This window comes from Chaetomium globosum, genomic scaffold (genome assembly GCF_000143365.1).
Source record: "Chaetomium globosum CBS 148.51 scaffold_5 genomic scaffold, whole genome shotgun sequence".
Classification (NCBI taxonomy): Eukaryota; Fungi; Ascomycota; class Sordariomycetes; order Sordariales; family Chaetomiaceae; genus Chaetomium; species Chaetomium globosum.
Genome location: NT_165980.1, coordinates 2,614,737 through 2,639,600, shown reverse-complemented (window position 1 = coordinate 2,639,600; position 24,864 = coordinate 2,614,737). Strand labels below are relative to the sequence as shown.

General features: G+C 54.2%; 8 protein-coding genes across 8 annotated transcripts in view; 4 read left to right on the top strand and 4 right to left on the bottom strand.

Moving 5' to 3' along the window:
- The window catches only part of CHGG_07698 (uncharacterized protein), a gene marked incomplete at both ends in the record, with an annotated part of 3,464 nt that extends 1,445 nt beyond the window's left edge, over nt 1-2,019 (top strand). Inside the window, one exon of the mRNA XM_001225353.1 lies at nt 43-2,019. Coding sequence (XP_001225354.1) covers nt 43-2,019 — 1,977 coding nt within the window. The remainder of the gene's footprint in view (nt 1-42) is intronic.
- Nucleotides 2,020-4,076: 2,057 nt separating this feature from the next.
- CHGG_07697 (uncharacterized protein) lies at nt 4,077-5,209 on the bottom strand (the record flags this gene model as incomplete). Its single annotated transcript, XM_001225352.1, has 4 exons — nt 4,077-4,175; nt 4,226-4,300; nt 4,576-4,935; nt 5,075-5,209. 4 exons carry the CDS (start codon nt 5,207-5,209, stop codon nt 4,077-4,079), a joined length of 669 nt encoding a protein of 222 aa, XP_001225353.1.
- A 1,393-nt stretch (nt 5,210-6,602) lies between these two features.
- Nucleotides 6,603-7,188, top strand: CHGG_07696 (uncharacterized protein; the record flags this gene model as incomplete). Its single annotated transcript, XM_001225351.1, has 3 exons — nt 6,603-6,717; nt 6,781-6,929; nt 7,054-7,188. The coding sequence occupies 3 exons, from the start codon at nt 6,603-6,605 to the stop codon at nt 7,186-7,188; spliced, it is 399 nt and encodes a 132-aa protein (XP_001225352.1).
- A 344-nt stretch (nt 7,189-7,532) lies between these two features.
- On the bottom strand, nt 7,533-8,564 carry CHGG_07695 (uncharacterized protein; the record flags this gene model as incomplete). The annotated part of the gene is made up of 1 exon (XM_001225350.1): nt 7,533-8,564. One exon carries the CDS (start codon nt 8,562-8,564, stop codon nt 7,533-7,535), a length of 1,032 nt encoding a protein of 343 aa, XP_001225351.1.
- A 720-nt stretch (nt 8,565-9,284) lies between these two features.
- CHGG_07694 (uncharacterized protein) lies at nt 9,285-10,591 on the bottom strand (the record flags this gene model as incomplete). Its single annotated transcript, XM_001225349.1, has 5 exons — nt 9,285-9,344; nt 9,409-9,754; nt 9,862-9,997; nt 10,235-10,254; nt 10,548-10,591. 5 exons carry the CDS (start codon nt 10,589-10,591, stop codon nt 9,285-9,287), a joined length of 606 nt encoding a protein of 201 aa, XP_001225350.1.
- Nucleotides 10,592-11,114: 523 nt separating this feature from the next.
- Nucleotides 11,115-15,352, top strand: CHGG_07693 (uncharacterized protein; the record flags this gene model as incomplete). The annotated part of the gene is made up of 5 exons (XM_001225348.1): nt 11,115-11,353; nt 11,420-12,857; nt 12,930-14,420; nt 14,476-14,814; nt 14,870-15,352. 5 exons carry the CDS (start codon nt 11,115-11,117, stop codon nt 15,350-15,352), a joined length of 3,990 nt encoding a protein of 1,329 aa, XP_001225349.1.
- A 411-nt stretch (nt 15,353-15,763) lies between these two features.
- On the bottom strand, nt 15,764-18,176 carry CHGG_07692 (uncharacterized protein; the record flags this gene model as incomplete). The annotated part of the gene is made up of 3 exons (XM_001225347.1): nt 15,764-16,054; nt 16,124-17,836; nt 17,910-18,176. The coding sequence occupies 3 exons, from the start codon at nt 18,174-18,176 to the stop codon at nt 15,764-15,766; spliced, it is 2,271 nt and encodes a 756-aa protein (XP_001225348.1).
- Nucleotides 18,177-19,210: 1,034 nt separating this feature from the next.
- Nucleotides 19,211-24,483, top strand: CHGG_07691 (uncharacterized protein; the record flags this gene model as incomplete). The annotated part of the gene is made up of 13 exons (XM_001225346.1): nt 19,211-19,264; nt 19,326-19,415; nt 19,469-19,549; nt 19,764-20,088; nt 20,149-20,432; nt 20,950-21,257; nt 21,618-21,642; nt 21,709-22,002; nt 22,228-22,250; nt 22,560-22,933; nt 23,011-23,420; nt 23,495-23,583; nt 23,835-24,483. 13 exons carry the CDS (start codon nt 19,211-19,213, stop codon nt 24,481-24,483), a joined length of 3,006 nt encoding a protein of 1,001 aa, XP_001225347.1.
- Nucleotides 24,484-24,864: the final 381 nt, after the last annotated feature.

Genomic DNA, 24,864 nt, shown 5'->3' with positions numbered 1-24,864 from the left:
CAATGGCAGGGCTAGCAGTCTGTTAATACCGCGTCAACCGAGAATCCTGTTGTTCCAAGAATCTCCCATGATCGGCTGCCAGGAAGAGGTCAGGTCCAGAACCATGGCTCCTATGAGCCAGTGCACAAATCTCAAGAACGGCGCTCGACTTCCGAGGTGCAGACCGACCCCGTTAGTTCCGAGGATGAGGACGATCTGCGTGATTCAATAGTGAGGCGGAGAAAAGCGAAGCAAAATAAAGAAGCAGCCTTGAGGCAGTTAACCGCCATCAGTTTCCCGCGTCCGTCGAAATCCGATGACGTCGAGGTACCTTCGACGAGTCAGCGTAAGCGGACAAGCCAAGCAGAGGCTCCGGTTTCCAATCGCTCGGAAGGTCCAGGTGCCATGACAGAACTTCCACTGCCCGCTCAGCGTCACGTTGTGGAAGCTGAGGACTCGACTCAGTCCGATGTAGAGGAGGAGCCTATTCCTACCGTGGACCCAACGCCAGGCATACTACCTGACCTTCCACAGCCATCGCCGAAACCGGTAACCCAAGCTGCTCGGGATGCCGACATTGAGACCATGCCTAGTGCAGATGCCATCCCAGAGACGAGTCCAGCCAACAAAAACTCCAAACTTCTCGCAGAGATAGCTACATCCATCGAATCTGCTCCTTCAGAGGTGAAAGTCACGCCAAATTTCCAATCTTCTCCTCCAGCGTTCAGCACAAGGTCTCGAAAAGGCAAAGGTTCAAGGGGGTATCCGCGAGCATCAAGTTCATCCTCGACTCTTAGCAACTTAGCATCGACTCCTCAACTCCCCTCGCGCGATCGCCCCGAAACCGCGAGCACTGCACGTGCAACCTCTCCGGCTGAGTCTACGATCGTGGCCAGCTCCTCCCCTGCCGTTACCCAGACGAAGCGTCGTGATGCGCGCGGAAGGCTTTCCACCCTCAAAACAAGCTCAACCGAGAGCCTTAGACAGTCGTCAAGAATGACCCGGCGAGGTTCTAACTCGACAGATGAGCTCGCCCGGTCCATACCTGGAACGCCTACCTTCGAGCAAAGCTTGCGGATCTCCCGGCTTTCAATGTCTAGGTCAACCTCGAGGTCCGGCCACAGCACTATGAAACCTCCACCAACTCAACGCAATCAAAAGTTGTTCGAGAATATGGCCTTTGCTATCTCCTTCCAGTCGAGGAAGCCTGGCGAGAACAATGACCAATATCACTCCCGGATAGACTTCTCAGCCATGGTCCAAAAACGAATCAAGCAGGCCGGCGGCAGAATTCTTGAGAATGGCTTCGACGAACTCTTTGAGGTTTCACCCATGGCGACGCCATCCAGTAGCCCAACCTCAACATCAAATGCGGAGGCAGAGATCAGCCTCACCCCCGAAGGCCAGACCACAGGGTTCACCGCGCTGATCGCCGACGGTCACTCGCGCAAGGCCAAATACATGCAAGCCCTGGCGCTCGGCTTGCCGTGTATCGCAGTCCGTTGGGTGACCGCCTGTCTCGAGCGGAACGAGCTCGTCGACTGGACGCCCTACCTTCTCTGCGCCGGCCAGTCGACCTTTCTCGGCGATGCTATCCGATCCAGGACCCTTTCGCCGTACCGTGCTTCGACGGCCAAGTTGGCCGGCGTCATTGACCAGCGGGAGAAACTGCTCGAGGGGAGCAGGATCCTCGCTGTCGTGAAGAAGGCGCAGGAGGGGAAGAAGATGGCTTATGTCTTCCTTGCGCGAGTCTTGGGCGCGTCGCTGACGCGGGTTTATAGTGTTGAAGAGGCGAAGGCGGAGATGAGGGCCGCTGAAGACGCGGGGCAGCCCTTCGACTGGGTATATGTCGATGGCAAGCTGGATGAGGAGACGCTGTTCGCCGTGGGCCCAGTGGGAGGAAAAAAGAGAAAGCGGGCTTCCGCGGCGAGCTTCGCTGCACAGCCTCCGGTGAAGAGGGTGCGGACGCTGAGTGATGAGCTAGTCATCCAGAGCTTGATTTTGGGACGGCTTATTGAAGAAGGGGAAATGGAGTGTTAGCTCGGGCTGTTTTCTGATGGGTTGGCATTACGGACATGGGAAATGGAGGTTCGGACTTGACGTGGGTTAGTGATTACGATGTAGATGGACGGGCATCGCCATGTATGAGTAAAATGACGGGATGGGAAAGCAAACTGGGTAACGGGTGTCGCTGGGTAACGCTTGTTGCGTCGAGCCATGAATAATAGAACAGTTAACCTATGCTTCTTCCTGCTCGTTAATGGAACGCGTTTGAAGAGCCCAACCAAGAACGACAGAATCAGGTGTCCCCATGGTCGGTCATTGAACCTCATGGTACCAAAGAGGCCAATAGAGGGCTTCCGAACTGCATTCGACATACCGGCTACCGACATCAGTCCACCCCCCAAATCCCTTTTAACCCTTTACACAGGACCTCAGATCAAGAAGAATAGGGCGCTTCACGCCGCTCGATGTGGTCGCTCCTCGGGTTCAGGCACTGCCGCGCACAAACACGCGACAACTCAATCTTGCTGATCGGGGTTATCACCAAGGAGATGTAGCAATTGGGGCCGTTGTCGCTGTCTGAGGTTGAAGTCGGGGATGGGGGTGTGGGATGTGGGATGTGAAGTTGACGGGGTGGGATCGTTGGAAGTAGTGAAAGTGGTGGGACGGGCGGTTGTTGGAGGCAGGTGGAGATGGCCTGGAGGGGGTCTGTCTTGGTTGTGTCGTTGATACATACAGTTGGGTGGGGTGGGAAGAGCAGTGGGGTGTTTTGTGATGTGGGCTTTTGGGAAATTCGGGAGGGGGTTGTGTGTTAGTTGGGATGGGGGGATAGGTGAAGCTTGCACCCCATACGCGGACATCCAGGTCTAAATTCCTAGTTGGGGTTAATGCTGCGTTCGTCATTGTAGTATTGGTAGTAGGAATGGGCTGTTGACGGACCCCTGCGTATTCTCCTTGGGAGCGAATCAAGAAAAAGAGTAGTTCTAAAGATAGAAAAGAGTTCTAATTGCTGCGTTAGAGTTTGCGTTCTCTAAGACTAGAAAGCTCGACCGCTCAGGACACGTTAGCCCCTTAACGGCCACATCTCTATTCCTTTCTACCTAGAGGGGGACGTGAGAAGTCGAGAAGAAGGGCCCTTAGTAGTGTAGTTGAGTGTTCACCTGGGTATCTTCGACATGACGTCGGTCGACATTTTGTGACCCCCTGAAACACAGCTCAAAAAGCAAGATTCAGCTCTGCATGTACGTTGTTGGATATTGTGATGGGATTTCAATCGGGCGGAGAGCTGTTCTCTGATAATACTGGCTGAACCGTCAGGGTCCGTCAAGACGCCGCCCGGAAAACAGAGAACTTCACCGGCACATTAGTATACAGGGCAGCAATACAGATTTAACTAACGGACGTTAGCGGTAGCAATTTGACGGGAGCAGTACTTGCGAGGTCTCGGGGATCTGATTTTTGTGCCATGCTAGGAGCGGTTATTAGTTGTTACCGCTGGCTTCAAATGGACCATTAAGCACTTTTCACCGGCGTTGTCGTTCTTCGGGCCGGGTTTGATGTTTAAGACATGCTTGAAAAGCCCTGCCGGAGCAGCGATCACCGCACCCGGTATCAGCATTTATGAGTTAAATTAGAAGCGTGTAATACAGATAACGGCAGCACTCTAGCTGCGTCCTCCACGCAAAACCACAAGACAACGAGGCCAATGCTCCCGTCTCGGTAATATGTCCTTTCAGATTCCCCAGGGACACAAGAATATGTATCCTCAAATGCAGTTTCCTATACCCCGTTCCCCGTACCTATTCTTGACAATTCAAGACTCCACAGCGATGTTGCCCATCTCTGCTGCTTCAAGTACAAAAGGAAAAGACAATGAGAGGCGAGTCCCGAAGCATTCTCTAAACCCTTCCCAGGGCTGGCAGGGACACCACAGGCTAGTGTACCTGACCCTACTGAAATGCCAATTTGACTCGAATTGGAAGTGTTCTGCCTTCCCGGTGTGGTTCACCACTTTGGGCTGGTTGGATGTGCCCATATTATGGTTATCTTGTAACCAACACATGTTGCTGTGGTCCCTGGTAGCCAGGCGGACCTCAGCAAGACTGGTAAATCAGCAGCGGCTCGCCGACATTGGTGATTTCAGGGATGGTGCACTTCAGGTCAAACGCCTTGGAGAGCACAATTTTGAAGATCTGTGGGTTGTCAGACATTATCCAGCAGATGTTAATCGTGATCGGCATACCTTTTGGACATTGATGCTGTGACTGGTGCTGCTGAAGATCAATGCTGCGCGCATTGCCTTTGCAAAACGCCGAGCCTATCGCCTTGTTAGCCAACTGTGAAGTTAGGGCGACCTTGGCCATCCTCCGGCAAGTCGTACCTGGTTAGAGATCTCCTACCTGCTCCTCGCGTGACAGGTTCACAAAGTGATCGTATTTTGTTCCTACAAGCACAGGGATGGCGGTCTTGTTGAACCCGCGCCCCTGGCGATACCACTCTTTGATGCTGTTCAGAGTGCTCTTCCGTGTCAGGTCGAACATGAATAGAATTGCAACAGCATCGTTGCACACCAGCGGTAGCATGTTAACGAACTCGCGCTGGCCGCCCAGATCCCAGATGCTGAAAAGTGATCTCGGTGTTCCGGATGCTAATTGTCTTCTCCATGAAGTTGACGCCCAGAGTCTGGATGTAGTCCTCGTCCCAGCTCCCCTCGACATATTTGACCATCAGACTTGTCTTGCCAATCTGGGCGTCGCCCACCATGCCGACCTTGATTACGACGTGGTTCCGCCCGGGGGACTGCGACGACTCGGCCTGTGCTCCATTGCTGCCCGCCCTTGACACCTGGTCGCCCCCGTAGGTTGCTCCCTGCCCGGAAAGGCCCGGATGGGGGGCGGGATGTCGTGGGCGCTTGAATCGGCGGCGTTGCGTATCGGGCTGTCGGTTCGCTGTCTGTGGTGTCGGTCGGGTACGGGGAACGTGGTGAGTTGGTCACATTGTGGTCGAGGGGCTGTAATTGAGCGATGTGCTGCTGCTCGTGGAAGCCATTGTGTTCGTGGATATTATGGTCTGGTGCTGCTTGGTGCGTGACGCTCTCGACGCCACTAAGAGTGTCGTCGTGCGGGTCGGTCGGAAAACCGGCCGGGGACGGAATCCGGGCTGGGGCAAGAGCCGAATCGGGGGCCATAGCATAGGCTGGCGATATGGCCTGGTCCTGCTGCTCCATGGTGTCCACGTTGTGGTGGAACTGGGCTGGAGCGCCCGTCGCGAAGTTTGAGGAATCCAGGGTGAAGGCTGACGGGACGCTGCGGGATGGGGCGAGTCAAAGGTCGGCGCGATGGGCTGTGCCTGGAAATGCGCCGGGATAGATCGTAGAAGGAGGGAGCTTTCGGATGGCCTTCGTCTGATGTGGAGGCCAAGGGAGGAGTTGCTGGGCGGTGTGGTTGTTGGGCTAACCAGATGACGACCTCATGGAAGCTGGTGGAGGGGTGATGCCAGCTGAGTCTCGCTCGTTTCCAAATAAGCGTAATAGGCGATCGGGGGTGCGGAGCCGGGTCGGATCGATGGGCCTCTTATTGCGAAGTACTTCCTGACCTCCTGTTTCTGTTTGTCTCTCCCACCAGTTGCTCGATCGCTCTATTATCACCCGGTCCGAGCGGGGCTGCGGGTCACTCGAGTGCACAATGGAATATCCGCATTAGATATGGAGATGGCCCTCAGGAAAAATAAAATGCTGGAGAATGGGCCCTCGAAAGAGTTGTTGTGATTTGAACTTGGAATTGTACAGAGCAAGGCGGCAGAGAGGGAACCTGATCGAAGCCGCTGCACAGTGGGGAGCCTGAACCCACAGTGTCCCACACTGCTTAGAATTGGCGCCACGACAGGGGATGGATGAGTCCCGACTCGAGAAGCCACAGCTGAGATGGACCGGAACCGCTGCAAGCGTTTGCATTAATTGCATGCAGCACAAAACTACCCGACGCGCTTTCATGCAGAACGCGACGCGAGCTGGCCGATCAACGTTCCAGAAGGCAAGAGAGAAACAATGTAGCCCCGCTGGGGTGATTTCAGGAAAAGTACGAAAGAATGCTATGGAATTTGGAGGGGAGAGTGGGAAGTATTCGTAGCCAAGTACTTCGTGGCCTGTGAAAGGGAAAACAAATGAGTCGGAAAAAGGAAAACAAATTATCTTAAGTTGGGAGTGCTGGGTAAACAAATGAAACCAAAACGGTAAATAGTTCTATGGGTGTTTGCAGCCCGCGATAACTGGAGCAGCCTATTGAGTGCCTTGTTTGGGATTGGTTTCTCCGCGTCTGTGTCCCATCTTCCCTTGGGCGCGGGGTCGCCCTGGAAGTTGTTAGTCATCGACGAGTGGTGCTCTTTGCTTGAGGGTCCAGAACCAAAGAAGCCGAGAATCCCGTTACGTAAGCTCGGCAGCTCGGTCCCCTGCTCGAGCTCTGAGTGGCTGGCAGCTGGGCAGGCCGGCGATTGCCGGCTGTCCGATTCGGTGCGCCAGCTTGAATCGGCGTCATTCGATTTATCTCGTGCGAAATCGCTTGAACCTGTGCCAGTGCATTTGCAGCTTCCCACCCCCCGAACGACCACCCATATCCCCAACAATGGCTTCAATTACACGGTGCTTGAGGGTCGCTCGACCCGCAGCGTTCTCTGCCGTTGCCAGAAACTCGGTCCCTCGCACTATCGGCGCCCGCGCCTTTTCTGTGACGGCTTCAAGTGAGGAACACCAGATAAAGCTCTGATGCAACGCTACTAACCTCAACCCCGCGCCGACTCTAGATGCGATAAAAAGATACACTAAGGAGCACGAGTGGATCGATATTTCTGCAGACAAGAAAACCGGCGTCCTGGGCATTAGCGAATACGCTGCCAAGCAGTTGGGCGATATCGTCTACGTCGAGCTGCCGGAAGAGGGCAAGGACGTAAAGGTCGGTGATGCCATTGGCGCCGTCGAGTCGGTGAAGAGTGCCGCCGACATCAACGCCCCGGTTTCGTGCAAGATTACGCACGTCAACATGCTCCTGGAGGAGAAGCCGGGTACCTATCAACCAGGTCGCCGAGGACGACTCGCACGGCGGCGGTTGGATCGCCAAGGTTCAACTTACTGAGCAGGGGGTCGAGGACTTTGAGAAGATGATGGACGTCGCAGCATACGAAGAGTTCACTGCCGTGGAAGAGGAGCACTAAGGAGTTTCGGTACGGAATGGTGTGGGTTGTTGTGGGTATCTGGGAAGAGGGCGGGCTGAGGGAAGTCATGGGACCATCATTTTCGGACAGTTCAACCTGATAGAGACAAGGGCCTAAAAGTATTTGTACCATATCGGCCTCTGGGACAATTGGTGTTTGATTTCATTACTCTGGATTCAAACGGGCGTTCAACAGGGAGCGAGACAGACACCCGCGGTGCAGTTTCAGGAAGGAGCTTTCAACGGCTGAGCATATGAGCAGAATACGACCGGACCTAGCAGCCGGAGAGATAATGAAGCATGGAAAGCAAGCGCAGTTTATTCGCCAATATCGTACATCTACTCTTATGCGCCAACCTTTACTGCGGCCCCGGAGTCCCGCCCCTTGTTGATCTCGTCCAGTATCTGTTGTGCTCCCCGTCCGGCAAGCTCTTGGGCCAACTCCTTACCCATAGCCTCTGCTTGCTCCAGGCTGGTGACCTCCTGTGTCTTCTCACCTTCCACAGCTTGACTCCCGTCCAAGCTCACGACCACCGCCCGCAACTGGAGCTTCTTCTTCTTCTCGCCAGCCTCCTCCTCTTCTACCCACGCCGTCTCCACACCGATCGGCACGCTGCACCCTCCCTCCAAGGTCCTCATGACGCTCCGCTCCGCAAAGCATGCGGTCATGGTGGGCGTATCCTCGATGGCCTTCAACAGCTCCTTCATTTGCTCATCATCCTCCCGCACCTCCAACCCCAGCCCACCCTGGCCCACGGCATGGAGCAGCCCGCCCCCTTCCGTGTTCGAGTCTAGGTACTGCGCGATCCTCGCACCAAGATCTAACCTCAACAGCCCCGCCGCCGCAAGAATAATGGCATCGAACCCCTCCTCATCACACTTCCGCAACCGCGTCTCAATGTTCCCGCGCACATCCCGGAACACCAGCCCGGGATAGCGCCTCTTCAGCTGCGCCGCCCTCCGCACGCTGCTCGTGCCCACGACCGCCCCCTCGGGCAAATCCTTCAACTTCTTATACCGCCCAGCCTCCTCACGGGCCTTGCTAAAGATGACCACGTCGCGGGGGTCCTCGCGGGCGGGGACGCAGCGCAGGACACAGCCCTCCGGCAGGGTGGTGGGCATGTCCTTGAGGGAGTGGACGATGACGTCGACGTCGCGGGCGACCAGCTTGGCCTCGAGCTCCGACGTCCACAGGCCCTTGCCCATCTCGGGGAGCGGGGTCGACTTGTCGCGGTCGCCCGCCGTCGCCATCGCGTGCACCTCGAAGGTGACGTGCGGGTGCGCGCTCTGCAGCGCCGCGATGACCAGCTCCGTCTGCCGCAGCGCCAGCGCGGACCGCCGCGTGCCCATCTTGATGGTGGGGGCGGTGGCGGCCATCTTGGTATCTTTGTGTGTGTTTTGGGTCGGTGGGTGGATTGGGGTCGGGGGAGGTGAGGAGTGTTGAGTTGGGAGGTGGGGTTATGTTGAGATTGAATTGGGCGCCCCGTGAGAGGAGGTAGGAAGGAAACTAACAGGAATTCGTGGTTGTTCGGGGTGGTTTCTTGTACGTTAAAATCACGATGGGTCAGGAACGGGAAAGGTACCGGATCACCGCGGGGCAGACTTTTATTTCAGGGTCGTTGCGGAACGCGGGGGCGGGGTATAACAGCTGGTCCGCGGGGCACCATTCTGCCGAATACGCATCCTACGAAACAACCCAGGGAAAGGAACAAATGCACCATGATACCGGGTTCAAGGGTGACCATGACCTTGAAATGGGGAACGCTATCGCTTCAATGGCACATAATGCAAACGTGAACGGCGATGGACATCAGTTTGATCGTCTCCCGTCCGCTTATAAAACCCCCCGCCAAGACCGCTTAGTTGGTCTCCGAGGTCCCCAAGCAGTGTTTCCATAAAGGAACCCATCCCTAGAGTCTCCGAGCAACCCTGATGAAGCGAGAAAAACTGCGTAACTTATTCAACGGTTTGATACATTGAAACACTTCAGCTATGTAGATAAGTTGTTTGCCATTTTTCTTCTCTTCCTTTTCCTTCTTTTTTTTTTTCTCTCTGGCCTATGAAATACTCGATCCCCTCTTTGTCTGTCTCGATGTCTTACTTCTGAGTTGGGTCAACTTGTTGAGAAGCTAACTTCTCAGTCAACTTTTGGGGTTGCTGTGTGAAGTCAGTATATCTCCATGACACCACTGGCTAGGCTCTCTTGTCGTCGCAAACTCACAGTCTCTGCAGAGTCGTTCATCTGAGTCTGCGTGCTCTGCACGGAGGCCGGGCTTGATGAAGCTGTGCTCGATGAAGCCGGGGTTGCCGAAGCTGGGGTTGCTGAAGACTCGCTGCTGCCGCTCACGCTTTCCACAGCGGAGTTAAGCGTCTTCTGGACACCTTCTTGGGCCTCTTCCATTTTGGCCTTTGCAGCCGATGTGACATTGGCCGCGGCTTGGGATACTTTCTCATGGCGGGGCTCCACACGTTTCACATATGCTTCTCCGTGCCTGGGCTGCGCAGTACCACCGCTGCTCCGAAGGTAAAGAAGACCCGGAACCGTGACTGCTACGGCTGCAATTTGCCTGAAAAAGGGCCAGATCAGATGTTATTAGCTTTGATCATTGCAATTGACTCCTCCTCCCATCACAATAGCAGAACCTTATTGCACGCGCGGCCATCATGAGCTTACCACGGCGTGTCCCCGGACTGCCCGATTCGCTCTTGGAGGGTTGCGTATCCTCGCCGGCCAACTGATTGTGCCAGTTGCGAGGAGGGAACAAAGCGGGACCGGCTTATCGACCGAAGACTCGGCCGGAGCGCTGAAGCTGTACTTTTAATCATGACTATAGCTTTCGATGGAACCTCAATTTGGGTTGGGCGTTTTAATCCCCAAGCAGGATGCGGGTCGTATGGCCGAACCCGAAAGATGTTTGTGAAGAGGCACAAGATCACGTTCGAATAACATGGCGGACGAATAGGTAATATGGCGAATAGTGACGTAGATACTGTAGTCATGTCATGAAGAACAGGTGGAGGCCAAAGCTCTCCTCAAGTCGACCCACTATCCCAGCAACCGACACAGCTGTTTCAGGACACTTAGCATTCAGTCTCACAGCAGATAAGCGGTATCGAAGCCAGTTTCTTTGACGAGCAAACTCGAATAATTCAAGAAACTAGGAGCGAACTTCTTTCAAGAGATGAAAAGCTCGATAAACACGAGCGAATACCAGCACCGGACCGGCATCCGCAAAGCAGTTGGAAGAACCGGTAACTAATAATTATAAGATTAGAAAGAGAGTTGTTGAGACTAAGAAGAATGTCCCGGAACAAAGGTGAATAACAATGATTAACTTTATGTCTAACATTGTCACTTACTGTGCTTGTTTACTAGCAAGAGTTTGGCTGTGTGGGCACGTCATGGTTAAAGGTTGAAGCCAACACTCATGGAAGTATAAAAGATGGTGTGGTATGTATCGCGAAACTTAGCTGGTAATCCGAACGTTGATTGGTGTGGCTGGGTAATCTGCCCCACATTAGCTTTCCACCAAGGTTCAAGATGGTGGAAGGTGCCCCGCCAAACTACTAAACAACGGAAGCTGCCTGATCACTTGGTGGGGGAACCGATCTTCGCCAACCCACCCTCTTCAACGGCCGTCAAGAATCGAGAAATATTTCTGACCAAATAACTACTGGGCACCTTTATAAAGGTTTGACCCGCCACCCCCGGATCTTCCGACCTTTGCGCAGTTCCCTAACTCTCGAGATTCTACAGCTTGGCATCGCGGTGTTCCCCGCAGGTACCTTGCTGCCTGTCGACACGAATCACATTCGCATAGCGCTGACGACATAGGGTCACGAAGTATCTATCGTGGCACGACGTCTCTTAACTACTAGACCATCCCATAGCTGCGAAATTCTCGTCGGCATTCCGCACCCATAACCATGGCGTCCACCATCCCGTCTAACCCGACCCCGCAAACGGTCACCCAGCTGCTCTCCAGGATCACCGATGCCGACCCCGATTTTCGGTTTATGGCCCTCAACGATCTGCTCACAGTATTCAACATTGCGAAGCAAGACTTCCTGAATCATGACTACAATACAGCAGCTCGGACGGTCGACCATATTGTCCGCGCCTTGGACGACCAGAATGGCGAAGTTCAAAACCAGGCAATCAAATGGTAAGAGACGAGCGCGATGACGTCTCTGGAGAATATTGGCGGCGGCTAACAGAGTTGGTTGCACAGTTTAGGGCCGTTGGTTAAAAAGGTCACCCCGCAGTTAGTTGCGCCGATGATGGAGAAGCTCTGCAATTTGAAGCTGAAGAACTCTGTCGACAACTCGATCCCGTCTATGGCCATCCGAGCCGTCGTGGAAGCCCTCCCTCGGCCGGCATCCGGCGTAACGCCCTCTGGGGCGGTGAATGAGGCATACACCAGCCTCAGCAGGGTGCTTATACCGCGCTTTCTCGGCCGCGCAAGCTCCTCTGGCAAGGCCGTCCCCGGCCTACTGGACCCCGAGGACCCGAATGCCGATTCTGTCGATGTCCTTATTGAGCTGGTCCGCTGTTTCGGTCCCATGCTTCAGTCATTCGAGATCGAAGCTCTTCACAATGCTGTGGTCACAATCCTAGAGAAGGACAAGGGTACTTCAGTCGTGAAGAAGAGGGCAGTCGTCGCCATTTCAATGCTCGCCCATTATCTCCCTGATGACCTCCTGGCTGCTTTCGTCCAACGTATCACCGGCGCGCTGGGCCAGGCTCAACTGAACGATTCTACGCGCCGGCTTTACATCACTGTTACCGGTTCCATGGCTCGGTCAATTCCTTACCGATTCGGTCTTCATCTTTCCGAACTGGTGCCTCCCATTCTTCGAGTCCTGAGCGAAGAGGAACTTCAGGCACAGCTTGACGAGATCAGTGAGGGCGAAGAGGCGACCCTTGAGTTCAACGAAGTACGGGAGGCTGCCCTCGTCGCCTTGGAGGCCTTCCTGTCCTCGTGCCCTACTCAAATGCGTATGTTCACCAACGAAGCGATTGCCGCCTGTCTCCGGTATCTGAAATTCGACCCCAACTATGCGGTCGACGAAGACGAGGAAATGGAGGACGAGGAAGAGGAAGAGGACGAATTCGAGGAGGACGATGAATTTGAGGCTTCCGGGGGCTTCGATGACGACGATGATGCCAGCTGGAAGGTCCGGCGCTGCGCAGCAAAGGGTTTGCACACCATCATTTCAACCAGGAGTAGCGGCGATCTTCTTGACTGTGGCATGCTCTACGGCACAGTCGCCCCTGCCCTCGTCAAGAGGTTTAATGAACGAGAGGAGAATGTCCGCCTCGAGGTTTTGTCGGCGATGTCGCTGCTTGTCCGAAAGACAGGAGAAGGCATGCTGCCCCCATTTTCGGCAGACGGTGCTCAGAGCGAATACTTGAATCAGCCGCCTGCCAGCCGAAAGAGGAGGCGTCAGAGCAGTGCGGGCGGTCCCTCCTCTTCTGCCCTTTCTCTGACCCCAGCAGATCTCTCGGGTACTGGCCTTACTTCCCCAACGACGGAGAATATCCCTGCAACAGGTCCACGTGCCGACCTGGCCAGGCTCACGCCATCCATCGTTAAGTCGTTGACAAAGCTGCTGAAGGGGAAACTTATCTCTACGAAGCAAGCTTGTATCAAGCTTCTCGACGATATGGTATGCGTGCAGAAGGGTGGCCTTGAATCATACTTTGACGAGGTCATTGGCCCTGTTATTGACGCGATAAAGCCGTCGAGCGCTGCGTCAACGGCCGCGTCTATGTCGTCCGCCGGTGGCGCATCGGCAACTGCAACTACGTTGAGGATTGCGGCACTTCGCCTAACGAGTGATATCTCCAAAAACCACTCTTCAACTGTGTTGCAACCTCACCTCCCCAAAATTGTTGCCGGCGTGGTCGCCGTTGCTCACGACCGCTTCTATAAGATATCTGGCGAGGCTATCCAGACAGCGGAGGAAATGATTAAGGCCATTACCCCCCCTCGGTCTCGTATGACCGCTGAAAAGTTCAAAGGCGAACTCCAGACGCTCTATGAAGTCGTCATCGGCCGCGCAACGGCCATTGATGCCGATGCCGAGGTTCGGCAAAAGGCGATTCATGCTCTCGGTACACTCCTAGCTCGGACAACAGGGTCGGAGGGATCGTCACTGCTCCCAGACGACAAGCGCAAGGCATCCCTTGCTTGCCTTCTGGAGAGGCTCAAGAATGAAACTACCAGGCTGGCTGCTGTGCGCGCCATTGATACTGCTGCTGCAATGTCGGCGGATGCCGTCGAGTTTGAACCCCAGTGGACCCGCCAGGTCATCGTTGAGCTGACAGCTCAGTTACGGAAGTCGAATCGCTCGCTGAGAGGGTCAAGCGTCATGGCGCTAAAGCATCTCGTGTTATCGCCCGCCACCAAAGGCACACTGGACGAGGCCACTGTGCGGAACGTCGTCGATGCGTTGATCCCCGTTATCAATGTCAACGATGCGCAGCTGCTTGGCCCTGGTCTTCTTGTACTTGCTCGCCTGACGCAGGAGATGCCAGGCATCGTCATTACCCCACAACTCGTTGGCGCCCTATGCATGTTGCTCCAGACAAATGTTGTCGGCACGGTTCTCGATTCCTTATTGGTTCTCGTTACCCAAGCCGGGCTGATGGGGCAGGGCAAGCCCTTGATGGCAGCGTTTCTGAAAGACGTCGGTGTTGGGGGAGATCCCTCCATCGTTGGCAAAGTGATAGGAACACTTCTTGTCGCCAGTGGAGATTCGGCCGGCGTCACTCTGGATAGCTTCGTCCGGGAGATTGGCAATGGGGGAGATCAGGCAAGGAGCAGTCTCGCGTTGGCCGTCATTGGCGAGGCTGGATTGCGTCTCGGCAGCCGGTTCCCAATTCAACCGACGTTGTTCTTGGAGCGGTTCACCAACGAGTACGACAAGGTGTCTCTCGCGGCCGCTGTTGCCCTTGGGAGAGCTGGAGCGGGCAATGTCTCGGTCTACCTGCCCGTTATCCTGAAATCGATGAACCAGAGGGGCAGTACGCAATACCTGCTCTTGCAGTCGATCAAGGAGATCCTCCAGCAAGTTGCCCTCTCCTCCACTGAGATTGGCCAATATTCCACCGCGATTTGGGAGCAAATTCTTGCTGCGAGCGACACTGAGGACAACAAGGCGGTCTGCGCCGAATGCGTTGGACGCATGGCCATCATTGATCCGAAAACGTATATGCCCCAGCTGGAGGTGAGCAACCCCCTTTTATCCCCACATTGTCGCATTCTTGTTAACCTCCCAACAGTCCTTGTTCAAGCACGAATCGGTGGTCCTGAGGGCTATCGCAGTTCAGGCTCTCCGATACACTCTCCCTGATGACAACGAGAACTTTGATGCATTCCTCAAGAGATTCCTTGTCGATATGCTCAAGACTTCGCTGAGTGATACCGAGATGGAGATTCGTCGTCACGCTATGTCCACGCTGACTTCGGCGGCGCACAACAAGCCTGAGCTAATCCTGATGTATCTGAACCAGCTGATGCCGTTTGTTATGAACGAGACGGTGATCAAGCAGGAGCTCATTCGTGAGGTGCAAATGGGTCCCTTCAAGCACATCATCGACGATGGCTTGGAAGTGCGAAAGGTATGTGACTAGTGGTTTTGGTGTTTCTGAAACTTGCTAATACCTTGTGATTTAGGCTGCGTACGAAACCCTTTATGCCCTCATGGAGACCGCCTTCTCTCGCGTCAGCATCATTGACCTCTACGATCGGATTGTCGCCGGCCTTACTGACGACAACGACATTCGCGCACTGTGCAACCTTATGGTGTCGAAGCTCGTCCATCTCGACGCCGACGAGACCGTCCGCCGATTGGACTCGATTGCTGGTGGTTTCAGGAAGACGCTGTCTCACAAGCTGAAAGACAACGCCGTCAAGCAGGAGATTGAGAGGCAGGACGAGGCTAACAAGGCGGTTCTACGCCTTACCCTCCTCCTGGGGGACAAGCTCAACAAGACTGCTCTTAACACGAGCGGCGCCCAAGCCGCGAGCGGCACGGCCGCGTCGAACCAGATCTGGACCAGCTATTGGGAGTGGGTCAACAGGGACTTTGCCAACCAGCTCAAGACCATTCGGGACGAGAGCAAGACTGCCAATGCGGAAGACAACTCTCCTCCGTAGGTGGAAGGGTTATCTGAACGGTTTGGCGAGAAAATGGCAATTGTCCCGATTCGTGATGTAGAGCACGTTCCCCTTCCCAAAGTACGTAAAATTAGGCATTGGGGAGGCTATTAGCCGGTTTGGGATTCGCCAGCCATGGTTTGTTTATGTTTTATGAGGAGATACCGGGGAGGTTGCGGTCAACAATCACGAAATAGGCCTCCTGGTCGGGCGTGATGAACAAGATACTTCGACGACGGAGTGATGAATTGATAGTGTATCTTTAAGCTCTCATGAGCAGTGGTGATTATGATATTATGCATTATATGGCCTCATGGTTCATTTTCCAGTCCTGACGTCAACCAACCGAAAGAGACGACCCCTCCATCCACACGCCCTCCCTATCCCTCCCTATCATTAACTACCATCTACCTACACAACCGCTTCCTCCGGATACTTGCGCGCGAACATGCCCAGCGCCTTCATGGGGAAGGTGAACTTGTAGTTGGGGTACGAGATCATGCAGCTCTTGTTGAAGACGCCTTCGATGGCCTCCTGCAGCCACTCGCCGTTGGGCTGCTGCCGCCCCATGATCAGCTTGACACCCTTCGCGATGGCCGCCCGGTCCGGGTACTCGGCCTTCATCAGCCCGATCAGCGCCCAGGCGGTCATGACGACCTGCGAGCCGGAAGGGTGCTCGATGTATTCGCCTGTTTCGCAGGCCTGTTGTGCACGGGGGTTAGTTTGGTTGAAAAGAGTTTGTTTGGGGGGTTATACGGGGGGGTGGCTTACCTTGTAGTGTTCGGACCAACCGCCATCCTCGCGCTGTTTGGAGATGAGAAAGTCGCAGCCGCGCTTGGCATGGGCGCTGTTGGCGTAGGTCTCGCCGGTGCTGGCGAGGCTCTCGAGGGCGAACATGGTGGCATAGGTGAAGCAGATGCCCCAGCTGCCGTACCAGCCGCCGTGGGGCCGCTGGTTGGTCTTGATCCAGGCGACGGCGCGCTCGACGAAGCGCTCGACCTCGCGCGCGCGGTACGTCGGCCAGTGCTTGTGGAACAGGGATAGGGCGGTGACGACCGCCGTCGTGCACTCCGGGTACTCGTACTCGACCATGATGCGCCCGAACACCTCAGCCGCGTTGAGCATCTCCATCCAGGACCCGGCGCGCGGCGGTTCGTAGGAGGAGCAGCTGCCGTTGGGGTTTTGGTAGGTTAGGAGGGTGTCGATGGCGTCGAATATGCGCTGGTCATCGATGAGGGTGGGGAAGCCGGGGGTCTTTTGGAGGATGATGACGGATTTTAGGGCTTCCGACACACAGTCGCTCACGGCGTAGCCTTGGTCTTTGTTGCTGAATGCCCAGCCGCCCTTGCGCTGCTGGCGGTAGCACTTGTCTTGGTCCTTAACGTTTTCACGGATTTGCTGGTCGTCGAGGAACTTGAGCGCTTTGAGTAGCATGGGCCGCCACCGCGGGTCCTCCGTCAGCCCAGCGTCCATGACAGCCTGGATGGCGAATGCCGTGTCCCAGCATTGCACCCCGTTGGTGCCGTTGGCAAGAAGACCCTCGTCCTTGACCCAGAGGAACTCATCTGATCTTTCCTTGTGCCTCCTCACAGCATAGCTATCCGGACCATCACGCGCGTAGAGGGCGACAAGGTTCATGGGACCAGATACGGTGGCCAGGTCCAAGCAGTCCGTGTTCTCGTTCTCCATCTCGATCAGCTTCATGGCCCAGTCTTCGGCCTTCTTGACAAGTGGTTTCAATCTCAAGACGGGGGTCCAGACATTGGCGAGAATCCAGTTGAGCAGATTCAGCAGCCAGGTTTTGGGGTGGTAGTTGTCTCTCGGGTGGATCGTGTTGCGGTGTGCTGCCCAGTCGATCTTGTCCCAGTCCTCTACAAAGAGCTCCTTGCGGAGAGAGCGGATCAGGTCGGTTTCTTCGGCCTGCCATCTCCTTGACCACAAGTAGCTCATGGGCAAGTAGACCTGACGAATGTGGATCCACCACCTCCACGGGGCAAAGGGAACCCAGTCGGGTAGCAGCCACAGCTCGGGCGGCACGGGATTGACAATGTCCCAGTGCGCAATCCCCATAACAGCAAGCCACCACTTCGACCAATGCGGAGCATGAGTTGCGCCACCGAGCGTGTGTAGTGTAGCGCGGGCTTTCACCATTTTGGGGTGGTCCGCGTCCACCCCAACCAGGCGCAGCACGGTGTAGTTGAGTGACGTCCCGAACACAGAGGACTCGCCCTCAATGTGCAGGCCCCAACCGCCATCATCGGGATGCGCGCGGGCAAAGAGGTAGTTTTTAATTTCGGTGGCGTAGTACCAGGGAATTGGCGTCTTCGTCACGTACCACGAGATGACGATGCAGGGCAGGAGAAACATGGGACCGCCATACTCGCAACCCCAGTGACCGGCAGGGAGCTGGAGTTTCTCGAAGAAATCGAGGCCGTTTCGGACAGCGTCGAGGGGCTTCTCAGGCTTCGGAAGGTCGGGGAGATCCTGGAAGACAAATAATGTTAGTGTCTGCCGAAGCAGAACAGAAGAACGGAAGGCTGCCTTCCGACGCACTCACCATGGGCAAGCCGAGGAAGTACTTGTCGGCAGTGGTCTGGGGCCAATTCTTTGCCTCCTCGTCATCTTCTAAGTAACGCCATGTGTGTCTGCCTTGGTCATCCCGCATACGCCATCGCGAGTAGTCGGTCCTCTCCTCGAGTTCTGGTCGTTGTTTCTTGCTCGCGTGGTCGATGTCGCCAGCATTGCTGAACCGCTTCCGAGTCGAACCCTTCTCAAGTAATGGCTCCGCGTCAGCCGCAGCCGTGTTAGTCTTTCGCCGCACCATTTTCGCTCTCTTCGTCGTTGGGGTGTTGAGATGGTGACCGCAACTCGAAGGGGGCGTCTGGCCCTTTTTCGTGGTGTTGCTTGTCTCTGCTTTGCATTCGCCAATCAGCTTCGACGCTTGAGCGGATCATTAGCTCATCATCTCCCTGTCACATGCAGCGCAGCCAATCCCTGCCGTCTGGTGCGGCCCCGCAACCCGCGCAATCCGAGAACGGGGCCGCGCGGCAGGGTGGATTCTCGATCCCATCTCGAGATACGGAAGGGAAGGAACGATTCTGATGAAGATGAAAGCGATAAAGATTTTGTGGGGACTACATGTGCGCTCCTCAGGTCTGCCTCACTGTAAATCACCATGCCTTTTTTTTCTCTTCAAAGTAAGATCACATCTGCGCTTAGAATGACGGCCATGGTTGTTTGACTTGTTTATCTTTTTTTTGTCGCTTTCTTAATCCGGAAATATGTTTTCGATCTCAGGGGTTCAAGAACAAATCATGGACGACACACAGGCGTCTGATGTCCACCCCCCGACCACAACATCGCTCAGTTTTACTAGAGCTTAGCTCCGAGGCGGTGCAAATCCCCCCCGGGACTCGAACGCCCGCCATCTCCCAAATAGAGGCCCTACTAGAATCAATCGTGGATGCAATCTGCACCGGCAACGAGCTGGTGATTCCTTATCGAAGCGTCCGGTCTTCCAATAATGATGCGAGCTCACAATCGCAGAATGAGGAAAATCGGTCGCTTGATGTCGTGAGGTTCCCCGGGCGGACAATTCAGGAGGCGAAGAAGTTCGGTACGACAGAGGAAGGGAGAAAGTCTCTGGTCACATTGAACTCACATTTCGCTTGCCATTGTAGAAGCTCTCTTTCGTATCATTGAGATGTCACACGAAGTGTTGCTCTCTGGCAATCTAATCACGAAAAGGTGAGACTTGCTGTTCGTTTTCTTTAGAAGTTGGCCAGGGCCGTGACAGTGTGTAGGAACATATACTATCAAAACCCCGACCTGTTTCGGTCGCAGAGCGCGGTAGACGACATGGTGGATAACCTTGCCTTTACTCTGGCTGTTGGTCGGGAGGATTTGGGCATTGTAAGTCCCTTAAGTTTTCCTTGCGGGTATTCCGTTGTTGATGCGTTGCTGAACTTCTCAGGTTGCCGCAGCAAAGGGACTGATCTCCGGGCCAATTGACATCATTCTTCGTGATGGTTCCATTCACAGCTGCGATGTAGCTGGTGACACGGTGTGTATTCAGCCAGCCAGGACGACGCGAATTGACATCATTAACTGTCGCAGGGCACTCTGTTACCGTCGATCAGTTCGATACAAAAGATCAACTTTCGCGCGACGCGATGGGTTTTGGTCATTGAGAAAGAGGTAAGATGTTTCCCCAAATTGATATCGCTTGTCTCCAAGATTTCTCACTCATGGCACAAGGCAACATTCCGGACGTTGGCTGCTTCGCAGTATTCCACCACCTCTCAGGCAGGACATGGCATTCTGATAACGGTATGGGGAGGCACAGCTGCCAAGTCTCATTGAATGGAGAGAGCAGGACTATACTAATTTACAAAATTGTATGACCACATAGGCAAAGGGATTTCCAGATCTGACGACGAGACGTTTTCTATCTGTCATCAGTACACTTCGGCCCCAGCTGGACTTGTTTATCCTGGTGGATTTTGACCCGCATGGGGTAGCCATTATGCGGACATACCGATATGGAAGCCGGCGCTTGGATCACGAGGAGAATGCCACAGTGCCGCGGCTTCGGTGGCTGGGTATCGTCAGCGACGACATTTTCAACGAGACTACACACCTCCATGAAACGAGCGACAATGATAACAGCCAGGCTAGCCAGGGCACATCTACTCAGGAAACGGCCAGTCAAGCGTCCGTGGTCCATTCCTTTGACGGTAAGCTAATAATCCAATCTCCTGCGCGCGTGGATTTTTGTTGGCTGAGTTGCTTTGTAGGTTCACAAAGCGAGAGACCGACAAAAAGGGCGAAGATTGGCAGGGCGCGAGCACGAAGGCCGAGCGAATCTATCCTTCCCCTCACCCAGCACGACAGGAGGAAAGCTGTTGACGTGATGAAGGAGGTGTTTGGCGCTGGAGCTATGAACAACGACGGAGCGGAGCAGATGCGTGAGCTGCAGCGGATGTTGATGCTTAATATCAAGGCGGAGATACAGGCGGTCGACAACTATGGGGACAGTTCGGACTGGCTAGATGCGAAATTAAGCAAGCTTATAGACCTTGTACATGGATAACCTGGTCCTTTGACGGGACCAAGTCAGTGTCATAAAACTACTCGGTCCACTGTTCGAGGTTTAGTTGCATGACTAGGTACTTGCCTGGTCGTTGAATTCTGGTTGGTCGCCGGCGGCCTGCAACGAGGAATTTACCTAGTTGGTCGACATCAGACATCGTGCCTGGGTCCTTTTGGTATGGTATATTCGTATTGACTTGGAGAATTGACTTCGTGGTGGTCACGGCAGGCGGTTTGAGGTTGTATTTATATCCGAAATCTGGGATCGGTAATGCTTGATGGTACAGATAAATCTTGGATGTTGGCGCTGCAGTGTGATATTTAGGTACTGCTTGAGGCCTCACTGACGATGATTGGATGGCCATACATGCATTCTGGTGCGGGGTCAGTCAGAGCTGCGATGCCCGCCGCATGAGGCTGCCGGTTGGGCCGAGATCCTCCCCCGTCTCAGCTTCCTCTCGCACAGGCCCCGAGAACGCACCTCTTTATGTTCCTCAGCATCCTAGGTCCTAGGCCCAGCCGTCAGTCTCTTAAAATTAGCCACGGTGCCGCCTCCGAAGAGGCTCCGGGACAGGATCCCAGGGCTGAGTCGGATTTCCAAAGGAAAGAAGGATCTGTCCACAGCCTCTGAGACAAAATCCCAACTTTCACTGCCCAGCACATTCACTGCTACAGATGAAGGGGATCAAGCACCTGTGTCGGATCCTGGAGAGGTCAACCCCCAGTCGATAATTGGAGATCCAAACCCAGGACCATCACTCGTAGCACCTCCTTCAAATGAGAAGCTTGGGCTTTTTGAGTTTCCCGCAGCAGGGTCAGTCCAGTCGGCGTTGCCAAATGCTCGCCATGTTGAGTGAGGAGTCTGAGAGCCGTGGCTGTAAAGACCGCTGTTAACATGTAATGGTATCGTAGCGGTTCACGGGCTCGGTGGCAACTGGCAGACTACATGGACCGGCGATGACGGTGCAATCTGGCTGAGGAATAGGTTGCCTGACCTCCTTGCTGAATTCAACATCGTAGCTCGGATCAGATCGTTCGGCTATGACTCAGCGACCGTCTTCAGCCGCTCTGTTGGAGACCTGCCAACGGCGGGAAGGAGCCTACTGATGAGACTCCGGGGTTTTCGCAAGACGTAGAAACAGAGAGACTCGCCTCTTATATTTATTTGCCACAGCCTCGGTGGACTAGTGGTGAAAGAGGTAAGACGTCGCTTCGTCCCAACTTCCATACATATAACCGCTCAGGCATGCTGATGGCCTTACCAGGCTCTCGTCCATGCATGGAACCACTCATCCCACGACCAAGACATCCTGGAGAAGGTCAGGGCTTGTCTCTTCCTCGGCGTTCCTCATCGTGGCTCCGGTCTTGCGGACTGGGCTAAAGTACCTGCCGAAGTTGCGAAGTGGCTATCACTGAGGTTTGCAGGTAACAGCAACTTCGTCAGCGTCTTGAAGGAGAGCTCCAAGGACTGGGTGAAGTTGTCTGACAGCTTCGTTGAGAGGGCCGACAGTCTCTTCATCCGGAGCTTCTACAAAACTGAGAAGTACGGTAACGTGATTGTAAGTTATACCAACGCATGAACACTCCCCATTCCGCGCAGAAGATGTTTCCATGCAATGGCTCACAGACGCAAAGGTTGTTGATGAATCCTCAGCGGCCATGCATATCAAAAACGAGGTCTTATTCCCACTGGAGAGGTCAAACCATCGGACCATTTGCAAGTTTCGCGCGAATGAACACCAGCGCTTCTCTCCCATTGGAGACGCTGTAGTCAAATTAGCTAGACTTGCGCTACCTTCGGCGGAAGGTCTGTTAGAATAGAACATGAATGCAGCGCTGTCCTCGTGGGAACCGTCTCGCTGATCGTGGTCACAGAGCGTGAGAATCAGGGCCTTGACTTTCGGTGTCTGGAACTCCTTCCCATTTTCACCAACACCTTCGTCGGGCGTGAGCGAGAGTTGAACGCCATGGAAGGCTCTCTCAACCCCGGGAAACCCGGCCAGAAGGGAATGGTTCTGTACGGAATGCCAGGTGCTGGGAAGTCACAACTTGCACTGAGATATGTCGAGAAGCACCGCAAGTTGTTTACCTGCATCTTCTAGATTACGGCATCAAGCACAGAGACTACCTCATCATCGTTTTCCGACGCAGCGAGGCTCATCTCGTCCTCCTGGCCCGCCGCTAATCTACCAAACAAGTATTACGAGCAGGATGACCGGAAGATGGTCGTATCGAGGCTGAGATTTACGATGCACAAAAGCTGGTTGCTGGTCATTGACAGCGCTGACGACTTGCAGGGGCAAGATTTCACGCAATGTGTGCCACATTACCACCATGGCTTCATAATCGTCACAAGCATCAGAAGAGAGGCCGCCGACGTTTTCGGTATGGAAAGTCATGAGGTTAGCAGCCTGGATCCTGAGAGTGGCGGGCAGCTTTTTGTTACCAGGCTCCGTAAGGGGAGTAGTGAGGTATCTACATCGATGGAGGGTAGGTCTTCCTGACGTTTTTGTCAGTTGTATGTACAAACGGCCGCTAACTTGTGTCAGACGAAAATATGTTTAAAGCTATCGTGAAGGAGCTGGATTGCCTGCCGCTGCCTATTGAGCACGCGGCCGCTCTAATCCAGCTCAACCGATTCTCACTCAAGAATTTCCTGTCCGGCTATCGACAACACTATCAGCGCCTTTCCGCTGAAAGGATTCCAAAAGGACTCCTCAAATACGAGAAAAGCCTTTCACTCTTCACCCTGATCGAGATGCTATACTCGACCATCCAGGAAGTATCTCCCGAGGCTGCTGCTCTATTGACTCTTCTTGCGTTTCTCGGCCCCTGGCGCTTCAACTTGGTGATCTTTCGGCTTTCTGACCGAGAGGAACGCCCTCTAGATGCCACGCTGGCGAGCTTTGACAACGCCCATCTCAAGGCAGTTCTAACGAACAACATCTCGTTTCTTCTCGCTATCAGCATCTTCGTGGTGCTTGCCTAGTGAAAACTTTTGGCGATGCAGTGTCTCCTGAATCTATTTCGGTTCACAACATCATCTGTCAGTTTGTTATCGAGGCTACGCCCGAGAAGGAGCCATGGATACTTGCAGCCGCCGCAACGCTCAGTGCTGGTGCGCTTCTCTCACAAGAAAGGTGAGAGCTACTTCTTGGATCTTCTGGAAGGCGCCCATCATCCCTGACTGAGATTGTCGTAGGATTTTATTCCCAAACTTGGCTGGCCAAAAGGGAGCTCATCTTCAACTCCATCTAGCATCTTTGAATCGATGCGCGAGCCTTGTCCAAAGGCACCTTAGTCCTGCCGACCTAGCTGTACCCGACGGTCGTTACGCCTCCTTTGAAATTGATCTGAAGAGTAGTTTTGCGTTTGCCAACTTGTTTGTCAGTCGCCTCAAACCTGCCAAAACGGACTTTCAGCGAGCTGTTGAATATCTGAAGCTTCAACAGGGGCACTCTTGGCCGAGCGGTAAGGTCGCCTTGTACTTGCTCTATGGATTGGCCACCACGCACCACAGGGAGCAGGACACCGAGAAGGCCATGGCAGCGTTAGAGAAAGTTTTGGGTCTCGCGCTCAATATCTTCGAAAAAGATGACCCCAGAGTCGCCGAAATACATGCCAGGGCCAAAGCTGTTGCCGAGCGGGCGAACTCGAATCTCCGACATCACAAGGCTGTCCTTCTTGCGAGGACGGCCGGGGACGGTCAGAAGCTACGACGAGAGTTGCAATATCCAGATACGCAGCCTCCAAGAGCAGAGGGGAGCAGTAGTAGACGCTTGCCTGAACTTGAAAACCTCTTCGACATTACCAACCACCGATTGGAGCGTCTATTGAAGCGTAGAGCTGAGGGAAGCACTAGTGGACACTTGGATGAAGTTGAAGACCTCCTCCACATTGCTTTAATCATTGACCGCCTATTTAAGCTTAGGGCAGAGGGAAGCACTGGGGAACGCTTGGATGAAGTTGAAGTCCTCCTCAACATGATAAAGCATCAGTTGGAGCATATCGTTGGGAAATACCGCAGCGAGGCTCTATAAGGGAGAGGAATCATTCCTTGAAAGTTGTGATCAGGTATCTTGGTATTTTAGTAAACATTCTAGAAGTCAACAAGCATTTTAGACAGGTATTTTACCCCCCCTCCCCCAACAGCGCTACTATAGGACCCGATTCAATGGGTAAAGTACCTACCCGGAGGGCATTATTTTACAGGCTACACCTGCTAAACCGCCCACCGTTCTACCCTATAACCGCACCCAGTCCTATACCCGCGCCTTATAGGTACCTACGTTGGAAATGTATGTGATTGGTAAATGCATAATATCCCAGCTTTATATCTATGATATAATTGTACGATACGATTTGTAAGTATATAATAACTATAATATAATATATAGCATAAATAATGTGCTCGAGTCCCG